At 40.6% G+C, this 17,948-nt stretch overlaps 1 protein-coding gene across 1 annotated transcript in view; it reads left to right on the top strand.

The window, feature by feature from the left end:
- ank1b (ankyrin 1, erythrocytic b) overlaps nucleotides 1-17,948 on the top strand; it is a 64,746-nt gene that overhangs the window by 26,398 nt on the left and 20,400 nt on the right. The window contains exons 2-23 of the mRNA XM_070924171.1: nucleotides 4,195-4,296; nucleotides 7,869-7,967; nucleotides 8,481-8,579; nucleotides 8,853-8,951; nucleotides 9,630-9,815; nucleotides 9,978-10,076; nucleotides 10,302-10,400; nucleotides 10,568-10,666; nucleotides 11,143-11,340; nucleotides 11,838-11,936; nucleotides 12,380-12,478; nucleotides 12,959-13,057; nucleotides 13,325-13,522; nucleotides 13,974-14,072; nucleotides 14,328-14,426; nucleotides 14,709-14,906; nucleotides 15,080-15,178; nucleotides 15,580-15,678; nucleotides 15,960-16,058; nucleotides 16,581-16,673; nucleotides 16,903-16,975; nucleotides 17,151-17,171. Of these exons, the coding sequence (XP_070780272.1) occupies nucleotides 4,195-4,296; nucleotides 7,869-7,967; nucleotides 8,481-8,579; nucleotides 8,853-8,951; nucleotides 9,630-9,815; nucleotides 9,978-10,076; nucleotides 10,302-10,400; nucleotides 10,568-10,666; nucleotides 11,143-11,340; nucleotides 11,838-11,936; nucleotides 12,380-12,478; nucleotides 12,959-13,057; nucleotides 13,325-13,522; nucleotides 13,974-14,072; nucleotides 14,328-14,426; nucleotides 14,709-14,906; nucleotides 15,080-15,178; nucleotides 15,580-15,678; nucleotides 15,960-16,058; nucleotides 16,581-16,673; nucleotides 16,903-16,975; nucleotides 17,151-17,171 (2,455 nt within the window). The remainder of the gene's footprint in view (nucleotides 1-4,194; nucleotides 4,297-7,868; nucleotides 7,968-8,480; nucleotides 8,580-8,852; nucleotides 8,952-9,629; nucleotides 9,816-9,977; nucleotides 10,077-10,301; nucleotides 10,401-10,567; nucleotides 10,667-11,142; nucleotides 11,341-11,837; nucleotides 11,937-12,379; nucleotides 12,479-12,958; nucleotides 13,058-13,324; nucleotides 13,523-13,973; nucleotides 14,073-14,327; nucleotides 14,427-14,708; nucleotides 14,907-15,079; nucleotides 15,179-15,579; nucleotides 15,679-15,959; nucleotides 16,059-16,580; nucleotides 16,674-16,902; nucleotides 16,976-17,150; nucleotides 17,172-17,948) is intronic.

The raw sequence follows: 17,948 nt of genomic DNA on the forward strand, positions 1-17,948 counted from the left end.
AAATCTGTGTGATGCTAAATAAGCTCTGAATCAGTGACACCTGTTGTCTCATTTCAACCAGTTTACATGTTGCTGTTTCTGTTTGTGTGTCTGCCATTAACTGTCTGGTCTTGTCTTGGTGTCGTCTTGGCTAGTGTGTGTTGTCTTCTAGGCTCATGTGGTTCAGCGCTGACTTGTCCGTCAGGTCAGTATTGTTCCGAGAGGAATATGGCTCTTTAATAACAGAGTAAATATGATGCTTGTATACATCCTTGTTTACACTTTGCTTATTTCCACGTTGTTTGTGTTTCCTTGTCAGCTGCAGTGGGGTTTCTGAAGATTCCTGAGTCCTTCCTAAGACTTGTAGTTACACGACCAATGAATATTTCTGAAAGATGTGGACATTTCCGTCGAGACAACTTAAGTGAATGAGTAGAATTCTTGAGTATTTCAGCCGGAATTGGATAAAATAATGTAGCTGACCCCACTGGCAGATTTTCCTTTTTGCTAAAAGTTTGATTAAAACTTAGGACACAATTAAATAACTTGTCAAATTTACTTTTTTTGCACTGTGGTGGTGGTTGTGTGTTGCTGTTGCTTCTTTTCATGTCCTTGTGGTTATAGTGTTCATGAAAACTGCTCTGTCGGTGTGGTCTTGCCGGCAAATTTCTTGTCACGTGTCACATTTGTGCTTCCCCAGGGCTGTTGTGTCTCCTCTCAACTTTCTCTCTTGTGTGTATTGTAGTTTGGACTTGTTGAATGTGCTGTTCTCTTTAATAGAGCCGTTTTATGTAAATGTACAATTCAGACCATTAATGATTGTCTAGATTAGCTATGCTGTGTTCACAATAATAATGGTATGTATGTTTGTTTTTCCATTTTACTCATTTGAGTTAGTAAATATCTGTAAGATCTTGTCTTCTTATTTTCATTCTGCTTATAGAGTGGAAATGATGCTTGACTTTATTCATATTGGAGAATCACTGGAAATGCTGCCTATGAAATCGACCTCGCCCACAAACTGCTGCTTCACCTTAACCCTTATCTTCAAAACTGTACCTTTATGAGCTTGACAGCTTCATTTTAAAACTGAAATCCAATCATTAAAGGTGTTACACTTCCCTGCATTCTCAAACTTTAAGAAGCAGTTTAGTCCTCTTGATTAAAAGTATGAAGTGTGAAGGTGAGATTAAAATGTACTTCAGGACAACGACGTTTTCTGAAGTAAACATTAAGAGAGTGTGAAATTGGAAATCTGAAAACTCCTGCGCAGCATATTGGCTCAGTGGCTGTGAATCGGCTTCACAAACAATCAGTTATCATTACGTGTCTTCCACACAGGAAATAAGAAATGCTTGATTACAGCAGTCACCTTAGGAAGTAGACTGTGGGATATAGTGTGACATACTCTCCATGTCCACATTTAGGTCACATCAAACATTTTAACACTTAAGGACCCCAAATAGTGAAGTAAATCTTTTCTGTTTTGTTTTGTGTTATGTTACTGATTTAGTATTAATTATAGTTGGAAAGAATAAATCAAGATTCAACTCTATACAGTCCCTTAGTGGGATTAGTGTTACTGGTTTTACTGAATTAGATTGATATGTATTGTAGCAATGATTCATTTCATTTCTCTTTCCAAACTTTTCTACTTTTTAATTTGATCCAGTTTGATACGAGGCACCGGTGAAATACAGGAAGCAAGCAAACAAATTAGAAGAAGATACATGCATTGTGAAAGTAAAAAGGGGCCCAGGTAAACATGTTAGTTCACACCCTTTTGAAACAAACAAAAAAACGGTGATGGTATTCGTAAGTGTGGGAAAATGAAGTAGAATGTGTGAGTCAGAGACAGAAGGGAAATGGCCAGAATGGGGGAGGCAGCCGGACAGGGAAAATCAGATTTATGTACAGGCGGAGTAGAGGTGTCGAGCACAGTGATGGCTTTCAGTAATCAGATTATTTGGTGTAACTGGCACCATGATTACAAATAAAGTAGAAGTGAACTGCCAGTATTGGATGTACAGCTCTAATCTCTGTGATGGAGAGAAGAATGAAAGGAAGGAAGGATGGAGGGAGAAGGAAGCGTAGAGACGGTAGAGGAGCACGGAGGAAAATGGATTCCAGCCCGACAGCAACATGAACACAAACTGGTCGAGGATGAGTTTCTGGATGATGCTTCAAGATTTCTCATTTTCTGCTAAATGTGGTGAGCTCATGGCTCACGCTGTTGTTGCCTCAATACACACACACACACACACACACACAATGACCAGCACTCATACTGCAGATGATAGATGCACACAGACAACTGGTTCATGAAGCAGCGGTGGTGGAGTCATGGGGAAGAGGAGGAGGGATGCAGGTGGAGAATACCATCAGTAATACAGTAAATATCATGAACACATCATAGCGCAGAAGAAGAGAAACATTAAAGGAGTTCACTGTGAAAGTTTGATATGGCTGTAAGCTGTAGAATGAAAGTCATAACAAACAGTAATAAATATATGCCGCCACCCAGCAGATGAAATGTCACACCGGATTTAAAGCTGCAACGTGAGGGTTACCAATATTAGAAAAACAGGTGACCACATTATGTAAAGGATACATGGAAGCAAACCTTGAGACTCTTTCCATATGCTAGTTTTCTAAATATAGAATATTCATAAGGAACTCTGTATAATATGACAGACACTGGATAAGTTGAAGAGGCTCTTGTCAGTGACGGTGACTGTTTGAAGTCCGGCCTCTCAGTGCTCTCGGGCTGAGTAATGTGTAGCTCTCATGTTCAAAGCAAAGAGATGGTGAATAGCTCATATTGCTACTTAATGATGGGCTGCAAGAAGAGAAGAAAATAGAGGCACAGAAGGGGAAAACACACTAAACGATACTATTTGATATCAGCCAAATGTGTGCAATATGTACAATATATGTAAATATACATCTGTAAGTTGACTTCCTCTGACAGATTTACATCCACTCTGGCTTCAGAAAAGAAAGACTTCACATACCTGTAGTGTTGGTTTAGTGGAAAAGCCCACACACTATATTGTTTGTTGTTTTTTAAGATAATTCACAACAACAAACAGGGAGACAGAAAGTGAATGTGGGCAGTCAAATTAAAAGTGAGAGAAATTATTTCATAATTATCCTAACACTGAGATTGAAGTCAGCAGAGTGTCAAAGGAGCTCGACTGAGGAGGAAACCCTGAGATGTTTAGAGAAAGCAGACAAACAGAAAATAATGGGAATACATTGGAAGGAAAAACAGGGCGTTGAGGGAAAAGGCTGTCGAAAGACTAAATAATCTTATTTGTTTGTTAGATAAAATCTAATGCAGTGCATGGTTCACAGAAGCGAAGAACATTTGCTCCTGATGCCTCGGCACAGATAAGAGATGCGAGGAGAGAAGATAAAAACATGTCTCAGTCATTGGGAAAGGGCAGGCATATCTTTCAGCAGTTCAGTATAATTAAACCACTTGAGAATTACAGCTCTAACAGATACATCATTTTGCCAGTGACGGAGGTGCAGAGAGGGTCAAGAGGACATTACATCACGCAGTATTTCCCTCTTCACGGCATTGGAAACATCTCATTGTGCAGGTCAGCCATATTACACTATTGGCTGATGAATGAATTCCGAGGTGGGCGTACAAACACTGACACACACTGAGACACAAACCACAGGAGCTTTCCTCTGAGATCACACAGGCAGACAGCGGAGCTCGTGGCGGAGTGTGCTCGGCTATGAATGCCTGCCAAACTCACAGTGTGGGCGAAGCTTGACTGTAAGGAGTCTGACATTTTTAGCCTCTTACAGAGGGCAAGAGAGCTGATGAATGTAGTATCGTATTTCCTGCATAAAGCCTTGTGTCCTGCCTTTAAGTGACTGTTGTATTATAGTAATGGATTTAGATATGTAACCTGACTGGGGCTTTTAGTGCAACTACATCCTGATGAGGAGGACTTGTGGATAATCATGGAGGAACAGTTGATGTTGAGCATGTTGTTTGTGTACATTTATAACAATTGTGTACATTTTTGGTGTAGATGTGCAATTTGTGTTCTGTTGTCTTTAGCTTGTAACCTTTGGTGGTGGATGAGGAATGAACGTGTTTTTCGCTCTGTGTTACGTGTTGAGCTTTAATGTACGCCGAAAAAATAGTGTTGATCTGTATTTACCAACAGTCCTCCTCTTCATTCATTGCAGGCTGATGCAGCCACCAGCTTTCTGCGCGCAGCTCGTTCAGGGAACTTGGACAAGGCTCTGGATCACATGAAGAATGGGATCGCCATCAACACAGCTAATCAAGTAAGATAGTTTTGTTTATCCAGTAAGCTGTTTGTGTGTCAGTGGGAGTAAAACAAAATGCCACCCACAGATTATAATTAACAAAACAATAAACTAAATGGTGGCTCATATCAAAATCAATTACAGCATTTATTTAGTATTCACAGTACTTAACAAAAACAGCAGCCGACACAGGAGTACCTGCTCTAAGCATCACACTCAGTTTTTTTGAATGAAAAACTTTAAACTAATTTTAGAAGTGCTCAGTTCCAATCATGTTTTTTTTTTATCACTATTTGTGCATTCATGTTTTGATTTACATGGAAAGCCTATGGCTGGATGCAGCAAGTCTTGTTGTCCAGATGAGTCAAAATCCATCCTGAAAATGCATTCCCAAAAAAGTGAGAACTTTCTAGGTGACGGAGAAATTAAATCCTCTTGAACATTAACAGAGATATAATTCTGCATGAGTAATATAATATAATCTGTTAGCTACACAAGTAAATTAACTCTTACTGTAACACAATGTAGTCTAGTAAGCACACACGTCTAGGAACAAGTTAGCCATGGAGGCAATTAAATTGTACTGCTGAACACGTGCACACAATAGCAGCAGGCCGAGACAAGAGAACTTTATTGCGTTAGTTGTTAATGTTCCTCAGGAGAAATTTACAACGGTGCAGGTCCAAATGATATTTTTTATACACTGTAGGAGGGTGGAAATTACACTTTATAAGCTCTTTTATTTGAAACAGTCCTCCACTTCATTCATTCATGCCCAGAGGCAGCATATTGGAAAAAGTAAAGAGTTTTGTCTGGTTGCACTGGTCCCTTTGCTCAGTGCCTTCTGGCTATCTTTTGTTCTGAGCATATAATATCACTTTAGGAGAGACACCACTACTGTGTTATACTGTGCTACTATAATTTTTGTGGGGACTGCCTGTTGTGAGACCAGTAAGACACACCTTTTGCTCTGACCTCGATAAGCAACAAGTCTGAGATTCCAAGCGAAGATGCTAGAGATGATAAAGAATTTCAAATCGAGCTGTGGATATATTTAGAGTGCACCAGGTAATGACCAATAACTCTGGAAGAGATTTTGACATCAATTCAAATTCTACTATGCTAAAATATCTGTACTCCAAATTGTCCCTAAAGATTGTCCCTAGATTATGTTTTGTACGTTGCTTTGAAAAATAATTTGGTTCTTCACTAATGCACTCTGCAACTGGATCCATTTTTCATTCAATGGATGAGCGGCTTGTTCTGTCTGCCAAGGGAACTCATAAGCATGGAATGAAGAATTTAATTGTAAATGAAAATAAATAAAGAGACTGATATTATCAAAGAGGTTTATGAGAGTGTGGAGGCCTTTCTTGCTCCACTGTGGGAAAGTAAAAGGCTTTTTCCTCAGTAAAAACTTCATGATTATGAAACAGATTGAATGGAGAGTGGTACTTAGGAACTTTATTTTTCAGAAGAACCTGAAGAGGGACTTGAATACACCACATAATGTCACTTTATTCTCAATGGAGCGCCATTCTGCAGCATCTGCAAAGGGTTCAAAATAAAAGACCAAAAAGAAAATGAAATATTCACGACTCCTAGACCTCCTGATTCTCTATCTTTGTGTAAAGTGGTGTGCATAAATAATTTAACATATTAGATTATAGTTCCCTCAATCTTCAGCCCTACTGCCTGTTCTCTTACACCTTGTTGCATCATGACCATAACACAACAAATTTAGGCGATTAAATATCATGAGACATGAATGTGTGAATGTGTGTGGTTTGGACACACGTTGTGTTGTTGTGGTGATAATGGTTGTGGAGTTGGAGTGATGATCGGTGAATGAATGGACAGGTGCTTTTATACACAGACAAAACACTGCCAGTGAGATGGAAGTCCCTCGATCTGTGTTACTGTAACTGTACTATTGATGCAAGCAACACACACGACACACACACATCTGACAGAGAGACAGAAGAAGAGATATGGAAGATAGATGACTATTGAAATTAAAGGAAATGTACATTTTGCACCATTTTCGTGGGTTGTTAACATCTCTGTATCAAGATGGAAATCAACTAAATAATTACTATTGATATTATCTACAATAATTGCATTTCATACCCACAACCATGTGATTCAATTGCCTCCATTTCCTTATCCTTTCTGAGGGTTTTTGTTTACCGTTATATTAATGGCTTTTAACTGAGGACTGAGGCAAGGACAGAGATGGTATTTTTCCACGTGATTTATGTGATTCTGCAACAATAACTTGTCCTTGCTATAGCTACAACCCTGCAGGCTCTTCCTCTCTCTCTCTCTCCCACTCTCTCCCTCTGTTTACCTGTGTTTCTCAAGGTATCTAACTGCTTGCCTTTGTTGTGCTATTGTCTTGAGTGTGTATGCATAAATGCATATAATTCACAAATGTAGCTGTGTGGAAGGGGTGCGGGCATTGAATGTGTTATTTTTGTGTTAAAAACAAGACTGAATCTCACTGTGTATTTGCATTAGTCCCATGTGTGCACAGCAGGCGTCCACACACTACATTTAACAGTGTGTGTAACTGCCACTGATACACAGTTTGATGCTGCGCATGCTCGCAGAGAGACTGTGTTGCCCATTCGAATTGAGTGACACCGCAGTATGATGTGCCACCTGAGAACAGCGCGGATAACGGAGACTCCTGGTGGCCAGATTGGTTACAGCAGGCAGGTTGCAGCTCAGACTTTGTTAATACAATATGCTCCAGAGAGACAATGTTGAGATAAAACAATTGTCTGCCAGCCCTCCTCCCCCGCTCTCCGCCTTTCTCATCAGTCTCATCAGGTTGTTCACTTTGTCAGAACTGAGTCCTCCTGCTGTCGTTGTGGGTTTATCAGTTATTTTTAGAGATACAGTAACAAGACGAGTGATGTTCTGCACAGCTGGAGAAAATGGGCATATGTTGCCGTGCTCACAGGGGCATGAGACCGAAGCATACAGTGTGTTGCTTCCTAAATTTAGTAAAGTGGTCTCATTTAAAACAGATGGAATATGAACTTGGGAGTTTGACGATGTTCAGCAGCAGAAGTCAAACACATTGCAGTCTGGTTTCTCACGCACTAAAAGCACATTTTGGCAATTCTGAAAGGTCATGAGATACTTAATGCCAATGGCTGTAGCCAAGACCACAATCATCAAGGCCAAAGGTGGCCAAGGATGTAGAGAGATTTCTGAGAGATCTTTGCACAGATCTGTTCCATGAATTGATTTAGGAGGGTGGAACGTATTGCTTCACATACGTATATATTATTACTCTAACTGCATGACCACAACTTAACTCATTAAGTTGCCCTAAGAGATGTGGTATCACTTTTCGGTTCTGGACTGTGAATATAATAATCCTGGTTATTAACAGGATTATTATACTATCACTGAAGCTTTAAAAGATAATCCTGTGTTTAATCAAAAGTTCAGTAGTTTATTTTTTATAAATTATGAATTCTTTAATATGAGTTGGTGATAACTTTTCAAAGATTATTATATCCTATCTATGTATGTATGCATCTAATTTGACTGAATCTCTCTGTTTTCTCCCTAAGAATGGTCTCAACGGGTTACACCTGGCCTCTAAAGAAGGTCACGTCAAAATGGTCCTGGAGCTACTACACGCTGGCATTGAGCTGGAAGCTACCACCAAGGTACTTGTAGCATTTCATACTGAACTGAAGTAAAGAAAGCACTTTTAATGGTCACCTTCGTTAGTTTTAGCTAAACTCAGAGCTAATTCAGCTGGATTGCAACTATAGAGACCACTTTCAAACATGTGCAATGTTTCCTCAAAGCCAGTTCATACCAGGCTTGTGTCCTATCCAACTTTTTTCTCAATCAGTACTTTCAGAATTATTCAGGACACTTATTTCATTCAGTTGGTTTTATTTTAAGGCTTGCAGTATAGGTGTTTTGCTTCTAAATGAGCTAAATCCCTGAAACGTAAATATGAACAAAATTGCGCTGCTTTTATCTTCTATGCCAGATGAATACAACACACTAGCTGGATTTCAGTGTCGGGTTCTCAGCGCAGAGATCTAGGCCATTAGGTTGCAATCATTTTCCTCTCATTCTTTCTCTCTCTCTCTCTCTCTCTCTCTCTCCCTCTCCCTCTCTTTCGGTGTGGTTTTGTGTGTGTGTCTATGTGTGTGTGTGACCTGCAGAAAGGGAACACGGCTCTCCATATCGCAGCGCTGGCAGGGCAGGAGAAAGTGGTGGCTGAGCTTGTCAACTATGGTGCCAACGTTAATGCCCAGTCACATGTGAGTGTGCGAGAAGTCTCTGTGTATGCATGCATTTGTGTATTTCTTGTATATGTGACATGCCTGCTGAGTTGTCCATATATATTCACAGATGGTATCTGAATGTGTGTGCCCTTGTTAAGAGAAATAGATTATTTTATACATTATTTATTTTCTCAATGTCTGTATGCAGATGTGTGTTTTTCTTTCTGACTTCACATCTTGTGATATGGGTCGAGGCCCATATTATTGTGTGTTTGTATATGTGTACATAATGTATTTGTGCCCTAACAGAAAGGCTTCAGTCCTCTCTACATGGCAGCACAGGAGAATCATTTAGAGGTGGTCAAGTTCCTGCTCGAGAACGGTGCCAATCAGAGTCTCCCAACCGAGGTACGTGTCTCAGAGTCTGTCTGAGGTTGTCCAGACCAACCACACTGATGATGAGTGGTTATCTCCTTTAAACATCAATTCTGTCTGTGTGCTATCATGCATTGTATGAAAGGTACTGTGAGGCATTATGGGGTGTTTATGGTACCTCAGCAAAATAAAGTAGCAGATACAGTTTAGTAAAGTGAAACACTGCGAGTAAAAGTTGTTTTCTTTTTACAGAGGGCACAAATATACTCCATCAGAGGGATGGGAATGTGTTACATTGTAAAACAGATTCCTCTTATCAAGTCATTTTGTCTGCTACTGAGACATAAAATGTTATTTTCTTGAAACGAGCGAATTACCTGTAAATGGCAAAGCTGTCACTTGTGGCAGCTATAATTATGAACATTATGGGATCATTTTCTGATCTCGAGACCCATTTCCATGTCCCTCTGTTTGTTATGTATCAGAGGTATTTTTGACATTTTGCCTAATAATCTTTAATAATTTCTGATTACAAGTAATATGTACGTAAATGTACATGTGTCTTCTTATAAAAACGCACGTGAGTGCTATTTGTCATGCCAAGAAAATATCTCGATTCCTTTCTCATTCTTACCTCTTCCTCACTCCCCTACTTCCTGTACTTTTAACGTCTTCTCTCCGTCTCTTTCACTCGTTGTCCCCCTCTCTCAGGATGGCTTCACTCCCCTGGCAGTAGCTCTCCAGCAGGGCCATGAAAATGTTGTGGCACTGCTCATTAACTATGGCACCAAGGGCAAGGTCCGCCTCCCCGCACTGCACATCGCTGCACGAAACGACGACACGCGCACGGCCGCAGTGCTCCTGCAGAACGACCCCAACGCTGATGTTCTCAGCAAGGTATACACTCACTGAGATGTGTGTACTGTGAAATGGTTTACTTAACTTTATGTCCCTGAACTATTTAATCTGTGCCATGCACGTTGTTGTAACCTTGTTTTTCAATAGTGATATAAATAGATTGTAATTAATCCTTATTTACGCGTCCCTCTCTCTCTGTAGACTGGTTTCACACCTCTACATATTGCAGCCCACTATGAGAATATGAGTGTAGCCCAGCTGCTGCTGAACAGAGGAGCCAATGTAAACTTCACCCCCAAGGTCAGTTTGTCTCAGCCGTAGGATCAAAAATAACGTCTGAGAGGAATGTTAATGTGGTTCAAACATTGTGTGTTGAGACAGGAATACAGGAATCTTGACCCAAACATTTTCCCTACACATTTAGTTGTTTATGTAGTGGTGTCTTGTCATATTTTAAAATCAGGAGACTTGACGACAACGATTACAAACAGTGATACAGCTTATTTCTTGCCCCTGCTTCTCTAGAATGGCATCACGCCCCTTCATATAGCCTCCAGGAGGGGCAATGTGATGATGGTCAGACTACTGCTGGACAGAGGAGCACAGATTGATGCCAAAACGAAGGTAGTGTACTGATCAGCTCCACTCTCACTCTGGCATTTTGTCACTTGTGCACACTTAATGCCTTCCCAATATCTATTTCCCCCACCTGTCTTCCACCCTGCTGATTTGCTCATTTCTGTCTTTCATGGTGTTTAACACCTTTCCAATTTCTCTCCATCTCTTTGTAGGATGAGCTGACTCCTCTTCACTGTGCAGCCAGGAATGGCCATGTTCGCATCCTTGAGATCCTGCTGGAACACGGTGCTCCCATCCAGGCTAAAACCAAGGTGGATGAATCAAATGAAGTACTGTAATCACTGGGGTTGTCTTTTGGCCATTAGTATTCTTGGGAGCTCTGTAATCAGCAATTCTCATCAGTCTTTACTGTTAAGCACTGATTTTGACTTTGTGAATCTCCATCTCAGTCTTATGAACAAATCTAACTACTGAGTGAGAATCGGCATATAAACCATCTTGGTAGAAACTTAAACACTTTCATCCAATTTTGGCTAATTAGCTAAAATCAAGATGACACATTGGTCTGCTTACTGAGCATCCTAGATCTGAGCCTCATCAGCCATGGATGCGCATACTGTGTGCAGATATTATTGCCACAAGATTCCTTGCCAGTTGTATTATCTGCAAGTCATTTTAGCACAATGTGTTGATTATATCCCCTCTAAGGACTCAGACTCTGAATGAAACTGAATGGTATTGACTGCGTTCCTGCCTCTGTCTGTGTCCCGTGCTCTCTCTCTTACAGAATGGTTTGTCCCCCATCCACATGGCAGCTCAGGGGGATCACATGGACTGCGTCAGGCAGCTACTGCAGTACAGCGCTGAGATTGATGATATCACGCTGGACCATTTAACCCCTCTTCATGTAGCAGCCCACTGTGGTCACCATCGGATGGCCAAAGTCCTACTGGACAAGGGGGCCAAAGCCAATGCACGCGCTCTGGTAGCTTTTTTGTTTTGATGCACATTTTAGATGACTTTCAAATATAGTAACGTACATGTCTTATGTCTATCGCGATCTTCATGTTGAGTGGAAATAAATGCAGCAGTGATTTATTTCTTTTTACTTTCATAGGTATAATTTACTTATCTATTGTGTTATTTTTATTAATAGTGTGTTTATGTTGCTCAGAACAATTTCATAAAGGGGCATGCAGATTTATTTATTTAACTGAAGATGTACAAAAGCTTAAAAGGAAAGTCTTTTATACCCAAGTATAAAGTATTAAGTGTTTCAGTCTGTATTCATTTAGTGTGCTCCACATCTAACAATCCCCATCACTGTAGGGAGACAACTAAAGTAATGCCATAAACAAATACATCATTTTGAAACTTTTTTAACCTGTAGTTGAACACTCTTTGGATCAAAAGGCATGAAGTGATTCTGGCTTGAGGACACATGTGTAGTCTAGTTGAGAACTATTTTCTCTGTGTCTCCAGAATGGCTTCACACCTCTCCATATTGCTTGCAAGAAGAACCACATGCGGTCCATGGACCTGCTGCTGAAGCACTCTGCTTCCCTAGAAGCTGTCACAGAGGTGAGACGATGTGACCACCTGGGACAGAGACTGAAAATGAACAAATATCCACTCCTCTGGTGTTAGGAAAAGCTGTTGGCCTTCATAAAGCATTCCTTGTCATTTTTTAACAAGCCCATGTTTGCATTTTTTTGTATTTTCTGCTTCTTACATTTGAGATCAAGCAATGGTAGAACATGTGTAGCTTATATGGCTCTGAAAGGACCAGGAATGTGCTACATTTTCACCATTCATATATAACGTGTCCAATGTCAGTGTCATCTGTCTTAACTGGCTATTTTCTGATTGTTAATAGGGATTGTTAATAATGTTGTCCTCCACTGTCCAAACCGCTGGAGCAACATTGATGATTGATGTGGCTATTGATCGAGAATGTCGACTTCTCTGTAATGCGTTGATATTGAGCCTTGATGACCTTCTCTTGTCTGTGTTTGTGTGTGTAGTCTGGTCTCACTCCTCTTCACGTAGCAGCATTCATGGGCCATCTGAACATAGTGAAGAACCTGCTCCAGAGAGGGGCTTCACCTAATGCTTCCAATGTGGTGAGAACCCCTTTTCTAACACAAAAAGGCCTTCCTAATTTCTTTTTTCTTTTAAATCACTTTCCCACACATTGCCAGTTTAGCAAATGGATCTTTTTGTTCTTTTTTTAAGTAATCCAAGTTCAGATTCACATTTTTAATTCCACATTGAATTCAATAATGAATTACTTGAGAAGATTAATTTCATAGGTCAAACTTTCAACAATTAGCCATAGATGGATTAAGCCTCTTTTTGCTAGCACAGAAAGCCAAGCTGTTAATGATATTAGTGAATGAACATGAATTGTTTCTAAATTACTGAAATTAACAGACTGCTCTGGACCATGGGCCCCGATATGAACAAGGTGGATTTAAACAAGATTTGTTTCATAACAAATCTTTTTTCTGTATGGGCTAGATGTCGGTTTACAAATTGAACCTGTCATTGAAAAGAAATATGTAGTAATAGATTAATTAATTGTCTGTATTTATCTACACCAGAAAGTGGAGACTCCCCTCCACATGGCCTCCAGAGCAGGACACTGTGAAGTTGCTCAGTTCCTGCTGCAGAATGCAGCACAAGTGGACGCCAGGGCTAAGGTATGAGCCGGGTCGTCTTACTTTAGTCATCACAACAAAACAACTTTGTCTTTGTACTGCATGTTTGTATCTGTTGCTGCAATTCAGTTTTTCTTGAGGAGTCATTGCTGCCTTTTAAACTGTGGGAAGGGTTTCATAAAGCCCACTTCAAGTACATAATACAGTTAGCATACATCAGTGGCAGATAGTGTTACTATATCACATCTGCTTAATGATATCCGTTTTCCTGTTTAAAACATAAATTGACCTCTTTCTCCTTGTGTCCAGGATGACCAAACACCCCTACACTGTGCGGCCCGTATGGGCCACAAGGAGCTTGTCAAGCTGCTCCTCGAGCACAAGGCCAACCCCGACTCGGCAACAACCGCAGGCCACACACCTTTACACATCGCTGCACGTGAAGGACACGTCCACACCATTCGAATCTTGTTGGATGCTGGGGCACAGCAGACCAAGATGACAAAGGTGGAGTAGAAGCCATGACAGAAAAAAAAACTGTTGCATCTGCATCAATGCTCAATGACGATTTCAGCCTCAACTGATGTACATTAGGCACTACTCTAGTAAAGGCAAACAAGGGTTATATTGTGCATGGAGACCGTATATACTGTCGTTTCTGAGACATTTGTATTTGGGAACTGTCCAGTGCAACTGTATCAATTGTAGTTTTCCCACTTCAAACACTTCCTGGTTATTTTATGCTAAATTGTATCTAATTTCTATAATTTTACTCCTCATCCTTGTTCTCATTCTATCACAGACAGAGTTTTATTGATGTTGGGTATTAGTAAAAATGCATATTTTCGAAGCTACATGAGAAAAGTAGCCTGTCTCAATTTTATTTTTCAACAACAGTGAGTGTTCTTAACAGAAAGCATGGTATATCTCTCTCCTGATTTTGTTTTCCTCTGAGCAGAAAGGCTTCACTCCCCTCCATGTGGCCTCTAAATATGGGAAGGTGGACGTGGCTGAGCTCCTCCTGGAGAGAGGAGCCAACCCGAATGCAGCTGGGAAGGTGAGGCCATCTGTGCTCCCTGTAGTTCAGCTCCGTGAAGTACAGTAAAGCACTCTTCACAAGGCTGTGAAGAGCCTGCATAGAGATGACTTTGGGATATCAGATGATTGATAGATTATCATGGTATGTGTTTCATATATACATGTTTCTGTGTGTTTTTGTGTGTGTGTGTGTGTGTGTGTGTGTGTGTGTCTATGGGTTTATATATGTGTACGTGTACGTGTATGTGTGTGTGTGTGTGTGTGTGTTTAACAGAATGGTCTGACACCCCTTCATGTGGCCGTCCATCACAACAACCTGGATGTTGTTAAACTCCTGGTCAGCAAGGGAGGATCTGCACACAGCACTGCCCGAGTAAGATGCTCACATATGTGTGTGTGCACATACTCACACAGGCAGGCCAACACGGCATGCCAAGCCATCGCTGACACACATACCAGAACAGGTCAAATGAATGTGTGATACTTAAACATACAGTAACTGACATGACAGTACTTTCCACTCTGAAGCACTCTCTCATGACAACATTCAAGTTTTAATCTAGAATTAGACATGCATAGAGTTAAGAAAAGCAATCCCCACTCTTGTGTATGTGTGTGTGTGTGTGTGTCTTTATGTCCTTGCTTCTCGCTACAGAATGGCTACACCTCCCTGCACATAGCGGCCAAGCAGAACCAGATGGAGGTGGCCAGTGTTCTCCTGCAGAATGGGGCAACACCCAACGTGGAGTCCCTCCAAGGCATCACGCCCCTACACCTGGCTTCACAGGAGGGACGGCCCGACATGGTGGCCCTGCTCATCTCCAAACAGGCCAACGTAAACCTGGGAAACAAGGTATAACATTAGAATGGATCAAAACATATTAGAGTGACATTTGACTTGTGTAGCTTTTCACCTTCAAAAATGATTGTAATCATGTTGGAATAATGTTGAATGTTATTAGACTATATAATATCCTATAAAAGACCTATTGCTCACCTCTCCTGGCTGTTCTTTCTGTCTTTTAGAATGGATTGACCCCTCTGCATCTTGTGGCTCAGGAAGGTCATGTGGGAATCGCTGACACATTGGTTAAGCAAGGAGCCTCCGTTTACGCTGCTTCACGGGTAAAACTGCTCTTGAAACCCACAGACAAATAAAAGTCCATCTGGGAGTGAAGAAGTTCATAGAGATTTGATATAACTTAATTTCTGCATTAAACAAATTAATGATAATCTATGAACATTTAATTTACAGCATATGGTCTTGTCACACCAGCTCATTACATTACATTAAAGATGTAAATAAAATCTGGTAACATAAAAAAGTGTAAAAGTAGGTGATGCATCTTAAATGAATGTATAATCATTTCTCAGCTTGTTTAATGTCTGCTGCCTTTTTTATGATTTCACATGCTCATGTTTGTGAGAGTTTACAAACGTTTACACAAGATCCAAGCTGTCTATAAGGAGGCATTAATGAAGCTACTGAGCCAACAGCCAACTGTCTTTCTCTCTCCTTGTCTCAGATGGGCTACACACCCCTTCATGTGGCCTGTCACTATGGCAACATCAAGATGGTGAAGTTCCTTCTGCAGCAGCAGGCTCATGTGAATAGCAAGACGAGGGTAAACTATCTTTATCTCACATGTGTAATATATGTGACTCTATATGACTGCATATGGGCCTAATGACTAGCTGTGTGTTTTTGTTTACTTGTTTGATGCTTGGTGTTAATACCATGAAGCTTTCTCAAAACACTGCTCAACCACCAGCAATTAGTTAACCAGTATGAGCAGATTGGCTGGGGCACCACTGGTATTAGCATTAGGTGCCAAGATCATAGATGGAAATACTGCTTTCTCTGCTTCCTCTTTTGTCTGACCGTCCTCTCTCTCTTTATCTCCAGATGGGCTACACCCCTCTGCACCAGGCTGCTCAGCAGGGCCATACCGATATTGTCACCCTGTTGTTGAAACACGGAGCCCAGCCCAATGAGATTACTTCGGTGAGACCCCTTTAGGCATACCTTATCCCGTTATAATCTTCCTCTCAACACTGGGCATCCCCTCTCTCCCTGCACACTGATTTCTTCAGGGAAGCATAAACATGTGTCCTACTGTATAGATCATGTGAAAACAAATAAGGAAAGGACTCTTTGAACGCGTCCCTCTGAGATGATACCTACTTTCTGGCCTCTCCTAACACACCTGTTATGTAACTTTCTTTAATAAGGTAGTTATATGTATATAGATATGTATATTTTAATGTTAAATCTTTAAAAAACTACGTATGTACACCATACCTACATTCGTTTGCATTTTAATTTAATCTTTTATATGTTTATTCGTGTTGTGTTTTGTGCCTCGGACAAACAATTAAAAGGTTTATTGCATTATGACTTTATGTGGCAAAATAACAGATGTCGTGAAAGTGTAGTCTTACTTTCTATAGATATGTATAGAATGAAATGCTTTTTATTTGGAAATGGAAATATCTTGCGTGATGTTCCTCATCTTTCTCTGTCTAGAACGGGACATCTCCCCTGGGCATAGCTAAGCGGCTGGGTTACATCTCTGTCATCGATGTGCTGAAGCTGGTTACCGAGGAGTCTGTCTCCGCGGTGAGCAACACATCACACATGGTTCACATGGTTACACCAATACGCAAAGAAGTAGCCTTGACACACCACGACTCAGATGTGGAATCAAATAATTGTCTTGGTCAGGTTCAGCTCCCTCACCTGCTTGCAAAATAATTCAGCATTTTATCTCCTCTCTTTCCTTTCCATTTCGCTCCTTCCTCTGTCTCGGCCATATCGCTCTCCTGCAACCTCCCTCTGCTCTTCTCAGATCACTACAGAGAAGCATCGGATGAGTTTTCCTGAGACAGTTGATGAGATTTTGGATGTTTCTGAGGATGAAGGTAGGCCATCCAATTTGATTATGTTAAACATATGAACTGTACAGCTTTGATGATTAATTTTCAGCTCTGATTCTATTTTGGACTGTATGGGAGGTTCACTGACACAACAAAGTACCACCATGAATGTAAATATATATGTGACTGTTTATAACACCCTTTTCCATTTGTTTTGTAGGGGTTGCCCAGCTAACGTTAGGTAGGATTGTGTCTGTATCTCTGGCTTGTCCGGTCCGGTGGCTAGTGAACTTGTGCCTTCATTGCAATTGCACTCTCTCATTTTCTCTGTGTGTCACTAATTGTCTTTCTAATCAGTTCCCCTGTCTCTGCTCTCAACTCCAGCCCTGTTTGCTCTTCTCTATCTTTATCTCTGCTATCTTTATTCTCTCCTCCTCTCCCTCCTGCTCAGAGATTTATTTAAAAAAAAAAAAAGTGTCTGTTTTTCATCAGCATGTAGTCACGACATTTTCCTTTTTACCAGCGTTCAATGCACATCTGTTCGTGGACTCATTGTTGACAGAACTCAACTAAAAGACAAACAGCCCCCGCCCTCTTCCAATCCAGCCATTTTGAAAATGAGTGCTCGTGCCTTTTACAGCCTAATTGATCAATAAGCTGATTACACACATGCTGTGCCCCAGCTGTGACACTCTCCTGCAAACAGCACACACAGTCGCTGTTTATGCAGTCGTCTTTCTGCTTTAAAGAAATTCAGAATTGAATCAAATCAAATGTCATTTTTACATGCCAGCTTCATTTTGTAATCTATTTTGTTCGTGTTGTACTTGTTTAATTGTAATGCTTTTTTCTTCTTTAACTTTTTTTTTTGTGGTTTACCTGTGCAGTGTGTACTAATGGATGTCTAATTGTCTGTAAACAACTCTGTTTTGTGGAGTAGTTGTGATGATTATTATTTCAATATCATTCCTCCTTAATAATTGAGCTATTTTCTCCTACACAGAAACAACCATCACCA

Source organism: Enoplosus armatus, chromosome 18 (assembly GCF_043641665.1).
Source record: "Enoplosus armatus isolate fEnoArm2 chromosome 18, fEnoArm2.hap1, whole genome shotgun sequence".
In the NCBI taxonomy this organism is placed as follows: Eukaryota; Metazoa; Chordata; class Actinopteri; order Centrarchiformes; family Enoplosidae; genus Enoplosus; species Enoplosus armatus.